This window comes from Petaurus breviceps, unplaced genomic scaffold, assembly GCF_028583685.1.
Source record: "Petaurus breviceps papuanus isolate PSGF00001 unplaced genomic scaffold, PetGlider_PUasm1.0 90750, whole genome shotgun sequence".
In the NCBI taxonomy this organism is placed as follows: Eukaryota; Metazoa; Chordata; class Mammalia; order Diprotodontia; family Petauridae; genus Petaurus; species Petaurus breviceps.
Window position 1 is genome coordinate 1,997,771 of NW_027187335.1, and position 13,268 is coordinate 2,011,038.

General features: G+C 40.4%; 1 protein-coding gene across 2 annotated transcripts in view; it reads right to left on the reverse strand.

Annotated features, from left to right (window-relative positions):
* Window positions 1-2,972: 2,972 nt before the first annotated feature.
* The window catches only part of AKAP1 (A-kinase anchoring protein 1), a 50,695-nt gene continuing 40,399 nt past the window's right edge, over window positions 2,973-13,268 (reverse strand). For both annotated transcript variants that reach the window (XM_069067449.1, XM_069067450.1), the window contains 5 exons: window positions 10,782-10,932; window positions 8,436-8,503; window positions 5,882-5,955; window positions 4,691-4,753; window positions 2,973-4,174 (listed from right to left, as the gene is read on the reverse strand). In XM_069067449.1, the coding sequence (XP_068923550.1) occupies window positions 4,100-4,174; window positions 4,691-4,753; window positions 5,882-5,955; window positions 8,436-8,503; window positions 10,782-10,932 (431 nt within the window). In that variant the 3' untranslated portion in view covers window positions 2,973-4,099. The remainder of the gene's footprint in view (window positions 4,175-4,690; window positions 4,754-5,881; window positions 5,956-8,435; window positions 8,504-10,781; window positions 10,933-13,268) is intronic.

Here is a 13,268-nt window from a genome sequence, read left to right on the forward strand (position 1 = left end):
GGAGTCCAAATTCCAACTCAGACACTTAACACAATTGCCCTGCCTTCCCACCTCCAAAATTTAAAAAAAAAAAAGACTAGAATAAACACCATCTTGGGATACGGGGAGGGGAGAGATGGGGAGCATATTTAGAACTCAAAATCTTGTGGAAATGAATGTGGAAACTAAAAATTAACCAATAAAAAAAGAGAAAAAATATCTGTAGGGCAGACACAGGATGGCATTTGGTTGTTCCTCACTTGTGCCACCCAGCCAGCCTGTTTTATTTTTTAGTGCATTGACATCCATCAATCAATTCTTCTTGCATCCTGCTCACACCTGCCATGTGCTTCTCCCAGTGTCCTCTGAAAGATTTTCAGTTCTTCAGAGACTGTACACAGACACTGGTAAGAGATTGATTTTCCTAAAAAAAAAAAAACAAGCTTGTTTCAAGAAGTTTTGTTTCATTAAGAGTTTAGCATTTTTAAGGGAGGGAGGGAGGGACAAGGAAGAAAAGAGGGAGGAGAGATAAAGTCAATGAAGTATTTTTAAAAATATACAGGATAAGGGGCGGCCAGGTGGCACAATGAGTAAGAGCGCCGGCCCCAGAGTCGGGAGACCTGGGATCGGTTTCAGCCTCAGATACTTAACACCCACACAAAATAACTGGTCATGGAACCCTGAGCAAGTTACTTAACCCCAACTGCTTAGGGGCGGCCAGGTGGCACAGTGATTAAGAGTGCCGGCCCCAGCGTCGGGAGACCTGGGATCGGTTCTGGACTCAGATACTCGGCACACCCACACAAAAATAACTGGCCATGTAACCTTGAGCAAGTTACTTAACTCTGATTGCTTTAAAAAAAAATACAGGATAGAGAGTAGTAAAGTTCATAAGGACTATTTTGTTACTACTGGGCTACATTTAATTTATACTAAAAAATAACACTGTAACAGAAGTTCATATTTCATATACATTCTTTTCTGCTCTTTGTATGTTAAAATGATTGTGTTTGTTGATGTTTTAAGTGTTCAAGAAAAAAAAATTAATAAGAACCCATCAACAATCCATTCAGTTTGCTGTACATAGCCTCATGGCTACACCCTTATCACTTGGTCTGTCAAAAGAGAAGCCAACTACAAATACAGGATGTCTCAAAAGTCAAGCTTTAAATGCACTCAGGCTTTCGGGACACTGTACTGAGACCAGCCTCCTGGGTGATGGCCAGCAGGGTAGGGACCAGGCACACCTCGGGCCACCACAGAAAACCTGTGCAACAGCTCAGCTGTGAGACAGAAGAGAGACCAGGCTCATTCTGGAGGGGACTTTATTTTGCCCAACATCTTTTCAACTTTGGGAGGACAGTCAAGCCTGAGCATCTGTCTGCTTCCTCCCTGGGATGCTGGAGGTTGGGACAATGGTTGTAAAAGCAGAGACAAGAACTTGAAACAATCACAAAAAGGAATGGTTGATTATGAGCAACCAGTCTTGGTTCAGGAAGTTCCCCGTGGTGGCAGGAGGCAGGAATTCCTATAAGTCTCCACTATGATTCCTAACTCTCATGTTGGGAACAAGAGATTATCCGTTGGAAGGCTAACCATTCATTGCCCTTTCTACATTGACCCTGTCTCTCCCTAGCCCAAGTTCAAGGTAGAGTGACCCGAGTTCACCACATCAGGACTGTCGATATTCATTTAAAGAGAGCCAGGAGGACTTTCAATAAATGAAAGGAACTAAAAATTATGACCTCCCAGAATTAATCACCTAAGAGTCAGTGAAGGACTCAGGGTCACCCTTAAAGTTAAGTTATGTTCCTGAAATCCCATTTCCAAAAGACTTGCTTTAAAATGATAAGAATAAGGACTATAACATTTTAGTTCTCTTTTATGGACCTCATTCATCAGGTTCCTTCTGATCTGATTAGACATTCATTATCTGTTACTTTGAGTTTTGTTTTGATAGGCTGAACAGAGGGCCTACTGCCAGGGTTACCTTACACATAAGAAACCATACTGGTTTTTATAAATGCTTTTTTCAAATTATATTTTAGATTTATATAATTTGTACTTATAGTTTATATTTCAATATAAACACCAATGAAGAGGAACTTAAATGAAATTGAACTTCTGTTACCCTTTAGGTAAAAGAGACAAAGATAACGGAGGACATACAGGAGAAAGGGAACAGATATTTAGACTAAGTCAAAATTGTTATATCTTTCTATTTACTTAGGCTAACAGACAAATCACTAACAATTGTTCATAGATCTCCTACTGCTCATTAGAGAAGACAGAGGTTCCCTTGTCTTCTCTAATGAGAAATGGGAAATATAGTAAAGTTTTTGTGTCAACCATTTCTTTTTTAAAAAGCACGTTAACCTTCCTTTACTACACTACTTTCTCTGACTATGCCATAGTTTCAGACATTCTATGGAGTGGCTATTTGGAGCTGTACCACATAAGATAAAGTAGACATAGCCATTGTTATGGGAAAATTTTAAAGTATATCTATTAGAAAAAGAAAAAGAGGGATGGCTAGGTGGCACAGTGAATAGAGCACCAGACCTGGAGTTGGGAGGACCTGAGTTCAAATCCGACCTCAGACACTTGACACACTTACTAGCCGTGTGACTGTGGGCAAGTCACTTAACCCCAATTGCCCTCCAAAAAGCAAAAAAGAAAAAGAGCTTTAAGTCAGATGAGATTTCCAAAAAAGTTATTAGCACTGGTCAAAGCTTAGCCCTCCCTGGGCCTTTGGTTTCCTGTTTTACCTGTTCTCATTTGCAAGCAGAACTGTCATCACCATCATTATCTTGCACATAAGCAGACCTAGGACAAATGGGACCTTATCCAATTTCCAAGGAAAAAGCTGGGGAGAGAAGCTGTTGGTATCTACAACGGAACCAAGGACTGGCAGGGTACATGACAAAAAACTTTGCACATAAGCTTCCCATGTGACCCCAGCAATTATACTCACTCAAGAAAAGAGGCTCAAGTTGATACAATTCGTGTTTTTTTATATAAGTTTTAAGTTAGCTTAAATTACTTTAACAATTTTAAATTGCACAATTCTTTTGCCAGTCTAAAAAGAGCAAAGAATTAATCAAAAAGACATACCACTGCAATATTAATTCCATCTGGTTACTTTTTACAGATCTGTACAGCAGAATAGCAAAGAATTCTTAAACCCATACCATACAGCAATCCTGATCATGCCATCCTGTGCATAGTAGGGCAGAAAGCGTCTTGGCCAAGAGGCTTTGGAAATGACAGCTAGGAGGACTATGCACAGTGAACTGTGTCTACCTAACTGAGGATACTGGGGGGAGTGGAAAAAAAGCCTAGTTCCCTTTCTTCTCCAGTGTTTCTTGTACAAAATATTACAGTGATTTTTTTCTTTATATATTTACAAAGTTTGCACAAATAGAAAATGGTTACAAATTACAATTAGGCTTGGCAGTCTGACAGGTGCTCTCCTTTGCCCACCTTCCTGGCCCCACTGAGTGGGGTGAGTCTCCAGAGGCCAAAACTGTGGCTGTTGTCCTATACCTAACTTCTGCAAAGTTTGGTTTCCTATTGATCAACAGATGAATTCCTTGAGGAGGGTGTGTACAATGTCTACTTTTTAAACAAGCAGGCTGTACACATTAACACTAGACACACAGACTTAGGGAACTTAGGGGCAACAAATTTTAAAAGTAAAACAAACTCTCTTTCTTAAGCAGGCAATATACCCCTGCTTAAAATGCTACTGTACTCATGAAACAGGAATAGCCACAATTTTGGGGGTGGAGAGGAAGGAAGAGAAGAAAGGATTTTGATTTTATTAAGACCCTTCCCTAGTTTGTAGGATGTTTTTTAAAAAAAAATTTTTAAGTTTAAACCACATTAGGGAGTTGTAAAAGTTATTGCTTTGTGGCTTTAAAAAAAATATCCCTGCTTTCCATAGAGATGAGATTATGTTTCCTCAAAGTGACCACAATATTGCCCAAAAAATTACTATTACTGGGGTAGGACAACATTTTGTATTCTGATGTGAAACAAGTCTTTCCCATGAGTGCCAAGTCCAATTCTAATACAGTGCAAAAAAGGATTCAGGTGGTTGCCTGGGGGAGGGGGGGTATCAAAGGCTTGTGTAGTAGCTGTCTATCCATTGAGCAAGTCCTCTTTCCACCAGCGTTCGATTTATGGACACCGCCTGGAAAAGAGAAGGGTCATTGAAGGCAACAGCCACAATAAACTTCAGATAACAAGATACTGATGTTGTTCTAAAGTCACACCTGTGACATGAGGAACTGATGTGCAAAATGGATTTTGAATGCAGTCATTCATTCTCTGTGTGTGTGTGAAATTCATAATATGCAAGATGATCTCTTACTCTTAAAATTTAAATATATCTGAAGAAACATTCCAAAAGGAAAGAGAGGTGATAAAATCGGTGTACAGACTGATACATAGATATTGATATACAGAGATTGATAATGATATACACATACATGCATACAATACATATAGATTGAAAAAAAAAATTTTAAATCAAACAGGCTCTCCAGAAAGAAAAAGAAAAGGTCAAACTAAAGTTTAGTTTATGAAAGCAAAAGGACCAGCTAAGTCCCAAGCCAAGAATTGAAGAATTTTCCTAAAAGAACCCAACATCTCCAGTGCTATTACTACTAGCAAGGCACTTCAGTAGGAAAAATTCAAAAGCTCTTACCTCATCCCCAATCATACTCCATAGCTGTATGAGAGGCAGGCCGGTGGAATTGTAATTGGTAACCTGGAGATAGAGAAACATAATAGGATTAAGACAGCCACTCACTGTAATCTTTATTAGAGATTGCCAGTCCAACCAAGGGCAATGACCAAGTAACAGAAAACCTCTACAAGACTCCAAACAGGGACATTAATCAGTAGGTTCCTCTCTATTGGGACGCCCAGGGGATCTTGCTTGCCTCATGCAGTTTAATATTTCCATCAATAAGCTGGACAAAGACACTGATGCGCTCAGCAAATCTATATACAGACACAAAATTGGGAAAATAAACTAACAGGATCGAAAAAATCTTAATAGGCTAGATTGCTGGATCAAATCCAGTAAGACAAGAAGAAATAAAAGAATCTTGTTCCTTCACTTATGTTTAAAAGAAAAATCTCACGAGTACAAGATGGGGGAAGCTCGTTAGAGAGCATTTAGTCTGGGGTATGTGATGGATGATGAGCTCATTCAGGAATTATTAGTACAAGGCAGTCAAAAAGCTAATTTTCTTGCATTATTTGTGGCTTAATAGGCTACACTAAGACATAATACTCAAGACTAGCGAACTGATAATTCCCTGAAATTCTAATAGATAGATAGATAGATAGATAGATAGATAGATAGAGATGGATGGATAGTGAGAGAGAGAGAGAAAGAGGATCTGTAACAATATTGTCTAATTCTGGACATCACGTTTTAAGAAGAAACTGACAGTCTTGAGAACATCTGAACACAGTGGCCAAGATGTAAGGAGTCTCAAAATCATGCCATATGAGAATCAAGTGGAAGAGGGGGAGGGGGAGAAGAGAAATGAAAGGAAGGAAAACAGAATAGCTATCCTCGAAACATTTTAAGAGTTGACATACAGAAGGCTTAGATTACTCTGCTTGGCCACAGAGAGGCAATCAAGAAATAATAGGTGGCAGCTAAAGTGGTAGATCTAATCTGAGGAGAAACTTCCTAACAATTAGAAGAATCTCAAAACAAAATGGGAAGGCTCTGTAGGTACCAAGTTCCTCCTTACTGAAAATCTTCAAGTCAGGTGGATGACCATTTAAAGGGAATGTTATGGAGGGGAAACTTGTTCCTACATGCATGGGACTAGATGGCCACCAAGTTCCCTTCCAACTAAGAATCTATTATTCATACCTGAGCAAGCAATGGTGTACCTCTGGTCATTTCATTTACAGCTGCATCAGCTTCTGGTGAAAAATGATCCTCATCTTTGGGAAGAATAAAGGGGTCAGGGGAAAGAGGGGAGGAAAGAAAGATAATCCTGGATTAAAATCTCACTTGGAGAAAACAATGATACTGATGTCTGTTCCCTATGTTAGGCAGTTGGCCAGAGAATCCTAGTGTTATATGAAGGAAAATGCTGTAGATCCTTAGGAGATCCTTAGGGGGGTTTGATTCCTTATGAAAAGTAACACAAAATCAATCTCTTTTGAACCTCTATCACAATCCCCACAGAATCTCTTCTCAACTGTTTCTTCTTGTCCAATCCCCAGGGCACTGGGGCAACTTCAACCCCCTACTTTACTCAGTTCCAAAATATCTACCACCTTCAACCTGCCACTTGACAAAACAACAGCCTCCACCCATCTTCTTGTGCCCTTCTGTGTCAGATGAGGCCACACAGGTTTGATCTTCAAGCCCTTCTCACTGGTTTTTTCTAGTAGCTATTAATATGCACAGGTTTCATTAGTCCTTAAAAAAACAACAAAACACCAACATCCTACCTCCAATTCCTTTAATCATCCCAACTCTTCTCCCCCTTTAAAATACTCAAATTTCTGAAAAGTGTTGGCTACACTTAATGTACACCTCACCACCTGCTAACATCTCAATACCTTGGAATCTGACTTCTATTCCTAATCTGAAACTGCTCCACTGCAGACTACCAATGACACTACATCAAATCCAGTGTCGGTGCTGTTCAGGCATTCTCAATCATATCCAATTCTTCAACCCTATTTGGGGTTTTCTTGACAAAGATACTGAAATGGTTTGCCATTTTTTTCTTTAGCTCATTTTACAGATGAAGAAACTGAGGCTAACAGTTAAGTGACTTGTCCAGGATCACACAGCTAGTAAGTATCTAAGGTCAAATTTGAACTCAGATCTTCCTGACTCCAGGCCTGGCATTCTATCCACTGTACCACCTAGCTGCTCCAACTGAAAGCCATCAATGACTTTGCATCAAATCCAATACCTTTCTCTTAATCTTTTCACTTTTCTAAAGTACCTTTCCAACCTTTTTCTCTTCCCATCTTCCATTCAGCTAAAATTGAAGTATACCCAGAAAAAGTTACCTTTCCTAATTTTCCATGCTCCAACGATTCTAAGATTAGAATCTACCCCCTCAGTGAAATCCTATCTTCAAGACTATTCCTGGTAAGGATCTGCCCATTTAGCCTTCCCTGAGCTCCTCAGGTAGAAGGAGTCTCTCCCTATTATGGATTCGTAAAACTTTCTAATTTGTTCTATGTTACACTTGTTTGTGTGTTCCTTTCCCCCTACAAGAAGGTAAACTCCCCACAGGGGACCTACTACGAAGGTTCGATGCATATTGGTAAATCTGGTCACTTGAAAATGGTAAAGTAACTAGATGGTTCAGGGATAAAGCATTGGGCCTGGAAGATCCAAGTTCAAATGTGGCCTCAGACAAGCTGCGTGACTCTGAGCAAATTGCTTCCAGGGGTGGGGACCCTGTGGCCTTCTAGGTCCTTGGGTGTGGCCTTTTGACTGAGTCCAAATCCTTTCATTAAGGGGATTTGTTCTGGGAAGTGTGGATTCAGTCAAAGGGCTGCACTTGAGGACCACATATGTCCTTGAGGCTGCAGGTCTCATATCCCTGATCTGCTCGTCTCAGTTTCCTCATCAGAAAAATGGGGATAATAGCAGCACCTACCTCGTAGAATGGCTGTGAGGATAAAATGAGATATTTGTAGACCTCCAAGTATTAATAAATGCTTTTTATTATTGTTGTTTTGTTGGGGTTTGGGGAGGGGAGGGCAGGGCAGCTGGGGTTAAGTGATTTGCCCAAGGTCACACAGCTAGAAAGTGTGTCAAGTGTCTGAGGCCATATTTGAACTCAGGTTCTCCTGACTACAGGGCCAGTCTATTCACTGCGCCACCCTATTGTTGTTGTTAAGAAAAACTCTACATAGGAATTGAAAATTCTTAGTCAATAATAAAACAAGCATAATAAAAATAACAATACTTGGCATTTATCAGTACTTTTAAGTTTTTTAAAGCATTTTTACCTCTATTATTCTATTTGAAACTCACAATTCTGTGTTAATCCAGGTAATTCACATTGTATAGATGGGAAAACTAAGTATTAGAGAGACTTGCCAGGGTCATTCATCAAGTATCAACAGGTGAGATCTGAACCCAGGTCTTCCTGACTTCCGGTCCAGTAGCCCTCTCTGCCTCTCTGATACAGATGAATACCAACAGAAATGCTCAGAGGTGTAGGTCTAATGACTAGCAAAGATGGTAGAATCTGGACTACAGTAGGAGGCTGACTGCATCTCAAGTTGAAGTGAGACTAAAGTCAGAAACATGGTAAAAATGAAGGGGAGAACTATACCTGGGATGAATGAAACTCTTTTCAACTCCTGCTAGGGAACAATTCTTTTACATCTAAGACTTGGAAGAAAAATAAAGGGGGAAAAAAAGACAGCATACAATCTATTACCTGACAGAGGTGCCACATTATCCAGTAAGACTTCTGCTCCTTGGAATGGCAGTGTGACAAAATCAGATCTGTAGAAAGGACACAGAAACCTGTTGCCAGAAACTGAAAGGCTTGGCTTTTAAAACACATGGCTCTAGGGGGCAGCTAGGTGGCACAGTGAATAAAGTACTGGAGGTCAGGAGGACTTGAGTTCAAATCCAGCCTCAGACACTTAACACCTACTAGCTGTGTGACCTTGGGCAAGTCACTTAACCCCAATTGCCCTACCTTCTCCCCTCCAAAAAGATTAAAAAATAAAAATTAAAAAAATAAAACGTTCAGCTCTATACCTTCTGCTGTACAACTAGATTTTTCTACCACCTAGTCCTGGCAAGGTGGACTGACCCAGCTCTCAGCAAGTAAACGGGGCACTTGCCTGGGCTAATTCCCCATCCCTACTCTAGGGGAGCAAGGTCTATAGCAACAAATTCACAGTCTGACAAAGCAGGGCTTGTGAGAGTAATTAAAATGGGAAAATTCCATTCATTTCCCTTCCTATTGTGACCCTTCTTCCCTCCACAGGATGCCTGCTGCAGAATTCTTTCTGCAAGAAGAACTCCAGCAGACATCATTCCCTTAGGATGGGAATCACTTCAAATAAATAAGCATTTATTAAATATCTACTAAATGTAAAGGTATTATAATATATTAGACAGTGGGTATGCAAAGACAAAGATAAAAAAATAAAATATTCTTGCCTTCATGGAGCTTCCTTTTTATTGGAAGGGAGAAATACATGATGTAAACAGGTAAATTCAAAATAATAATCTGATCTTAAATATGATCCAAGTGACTTTTCAAATTTTTTTAAATCAACTATGAATTAATTATCCATGAGAGGCAGCATGGCTACCTTAGTCAGAAGATCTGGTTCCAGTCTTGCCTCTGACACATACTGTGTGAGACCATAGAGGTAATCATCTCACCTCTACATGCCCCAAGCCACAATAAGACTACAAGTTACAGTTGCTGACCTGTATCTGTAGAAGAAGCTTTTGTAACAAGGATTCCCTAGACTAATAAAATCACAGATCTGGACTCTCTCTCCCCAAACCCCTCCAATAACTATACTAATGATAATGGATAGAAGATCATTTAAAAGAGAAGGGTATCCAAGAATTCAAAACAGTGTGTTTGACTTTATAGCTAGGTCCCAATTCGTGAGAATAATGAATCTCCTAAAGTGATCACTTATTTCATCTCTTGGGTTTTCTTGGCAACGATACTGTAGTGGTTTGCCATTTCCTTCTCCTGCTCATTTTACAGATAAGGAAACTGAAGCAAACAGGGATAAAGTGACTTGCCCGGGGTCCCACAGCTAGTAAGTGGCTGAGGATGGATTAGAACTCAGGAAGATAAGTCTTCCTGACTCCAGGACTGGTGTTCTGTCCACTGAGCCAGCTAGCTGCATGTGTGTGTGTGTGTGTGTGTGTGTGTGTACACACACATTCATATACATGTGTATGTTTGTATATATTTATGTATGTATAGGTATATGTATACATATATATATACACACACTTATGTATATACACCTATACACACACATAATCTTAAAAGCATAAGATCCTTTTTATAAAAAGGAAGAAAATGGAAAGAAAACAAGGAGTATGGCAGAAAGAGATCACTTTTTCTTCTTTTTTGAGGCAATCGATGTTAAGACTTGCCCAGAATCACATAGCTAGTAAATATCTTAGACCACATTTGAACTCAGGTCTTCTTGACTCCAGGACCAGTACTCATCCACAGTGCCATCTAGCTACCCCTGAAAGAAATATGTCCTAAGGCAAAAGAGAAACTTCAACACAAGGATTAACTGAAAAACTACATAAAGCACTGAAATTTAGAGCAGTTAAATGAATGAATCTGTACTTAAAAAATCACAACTCCTCTTGGACTATGTTAATCTCCTTTAATCTATGTTAATCTAATTAATCATACAATACTAATTAAAACTGAACATTCATGATTTTTATAACTTGTTTAGAGGGGTGGCTAGGTGGCGCAGTGAAATAGAGCACTGGCCCTGGAGTCAGGAGGACCTAAATTCAAATCCGGCCTCAGACATTCAACACTTACTAGCTGTGTGACCTTGGGCAAGTCACTTAAAACCAGTTGCCTTGCCCTCCCCACTCCAAAAAGAAAAAAAAAAAATTTTTTTTAAGTTATTTAGAATCAGCTACACAAGAGATACTAGGGGAGATTATCAGCTTGGGATTCAAAGTTTATCATTCAACAAAACTTCTGGCTCTGCCAAAAGCAGATCTTGGCTCAGATCCTCATCAGCTCGAGGTGATGTAACCTGACCTGATTTGTCGAAGAATTTCAGTTTTCACTCTTTTGTATCCACCATAGTCCACGTAACGGATCTCAACTTCATCACTCTCTTTGTAGTAGGCAACAACTTGGGCACGCCACCATGCCCCATCTACCCCAGGGGCAGCACAGATTACGGCTACTGTAGAGCGAGAAGCACAGGGAGAGTAAAGGGAAAGAGATCAATAAGTCAAAGGAAGGGACAGGGAAGTTTTCAAGGGGACAAATCCAAGGTATCAACAACCTTAAACGCAGATTAAATCCAATTAAGGTCTACCTCACACCTACTGAATTGGCAGAGATGACAGGAGAAGAAATGACAAAATGTTGCAAGTGGTTTCTGGAAAACATGCACACTAATGCACCATTGGTGGAGTTGTGAATCGATCCAGTCATTCTGGAAAGCAATTTGGGACTACACCCAGAAAGTTACCAAACTGTGCATACCCTTTGGATTACACCACCATTAGGCTCATATCCTAAAGATATCAAAAATAGAGGAAAAGGACCCATATGTACAAAAATATTTATAGCAATCCTTTTCTTTGTATCAAAAACCTGGAAACTAAGAGGGTGGTCACCCATTGTGGATAAATTACGGTATATGAATATAACAGTATTATTATCCCACAAATAATGATGAAAGGGATGTTTTCACAGGAAACTGGGAAAACCTATATAAAAAGATGGAGAGTGAAAACAATTATACAACAGCAATAATATTAAAAAGGAAAACCACTTTGAAAGACTTTATAGCTGACTAACGAAATCAAAATTCCCAGGTTCAAACATAAATTTGCCACTGTCCCCCTCTCCTGCCAGAGAGGTATGGGCATTAAACGCAGAGTAAGACATTTTAAGATTTGGCCAAATGGAAATTTGTTTTTCTGGACTGTGCATTTGTCATGAGTGTTTTCTCTTAATTGTTCAATGCATAGGGAGGGAGTGGGAGAAAGAAAAAATATACACTTGTTAACTGGAAAGACAAGATGTTAAGTTAAAAAAACAAAAAGAATGAATGTAGAGACACACTAGTGAACTCACTGGGAAGGGACTGAACTAAGGGGACATCACTCAACAGTCTGTCTTCACCTAATTAGCTTCAATAGTGAAACAGAAAGGTGGTTGTTTCATCATGTGAAACAGCTCATCAGTGGGCTACCAACATCACCAATATCCCCTTTAATCTTACTAGTCAGGTATAGAATATAGAACAGACTGGGTGACAGCTAGGATAGTATTTCTCTTCTGAGCTATGCAACAAAAAAGTCAAATATTCCTAAGAAAATAAGTCAAGTGGGGCGGCTAGGTGGCGCAGTGAGTAAAGCGTGGGCCCTGGAGTCTGGAGGACCCGAGTTCGGTTCCAGCCTCAGACACTTAAAACAAAAAAACTAGCCGTGTAACCTCGGGCAAGTTACTTAACCCCAATTGCTCCCCAAAAGGCAAAAAAAAGTCAAGGTGACATGGCCGCTTAGGACAGGGCACAGGAAGGCTAATATAGCATCTTCTGCTCTATTCATACTCTTCTATTAAAAGGGTCCCAGCTCCTCCTCCCCACCAAAAAACACCTTTTCTTTTCTTCAAATGCTTGCCCAGACCAAGAAAAGGGCAACACACCACTGGCTAGGAGTCTCACAGAATTTGGCATTCCAAATGAAATACCAACACTAGAAGGTGGGTTTCCTGAACCTCATACACTCCGTTGTGTGAAGGGTCAATCCTGTTTATTATCAAATATGGATATTAATATAGTACTGTTTCAAGGTTCACAAAAGCTACATATAAAAGCTATATTTTTGCCTTTGACCCTCGTATGAGGAGGCTAACACAAGAATTCTCTGCAATCCATTTTGCAGCTCAAGAAGCAGATCAGAAACGTCAGGGGAGCATCTAACCTAGCAGTCCTGATGGGAATTCCAAACCTGGCACTCTTGGTAGATCATGGTACCTCCCAACACATCCTGGACTGCCTAACCATCTCAGGTGAACCTGCCTTCCTTTTCCCCAAGTATGTGGCCACTTACCAAGTCCTTAGCTACCACAGCCTGCTGCCCCCTGAGCCTACACCATACAGTCTGGAGAAGACTTCACTGACCTGGCTTCATCTCATCCCAAAGCTGGGCTGAAATGGCCATAGTTCTACCTAGCAATCTTCTTATGTTACAGGTATTCAGGGCAGTCTTTGTCGGTGACCTTCAAAGTGATCAGTATAGCAACTCTTATTGTGAGATCTCCCTCCACTGATGCAAACGACTAACCTGCTGTAAGGTAGGCAATAAATTTCAGGGAGCAGCCTGAGACAACACAGAATGACTTTCCCAGGGTGGTAAGAGCTAGCAACTGTCAGAGAGGGGGGGGGGGTGTTGAGTGTTGCGATACTGAGCACTCAGGTGGGGGGGGTGGGGGGGGGGGGGGTCGGGGTGGGTGTGGGGGTAGGTGTGAGGTGTTGGGGGGGGGAGAGAGGAAGTGACGTGTGGG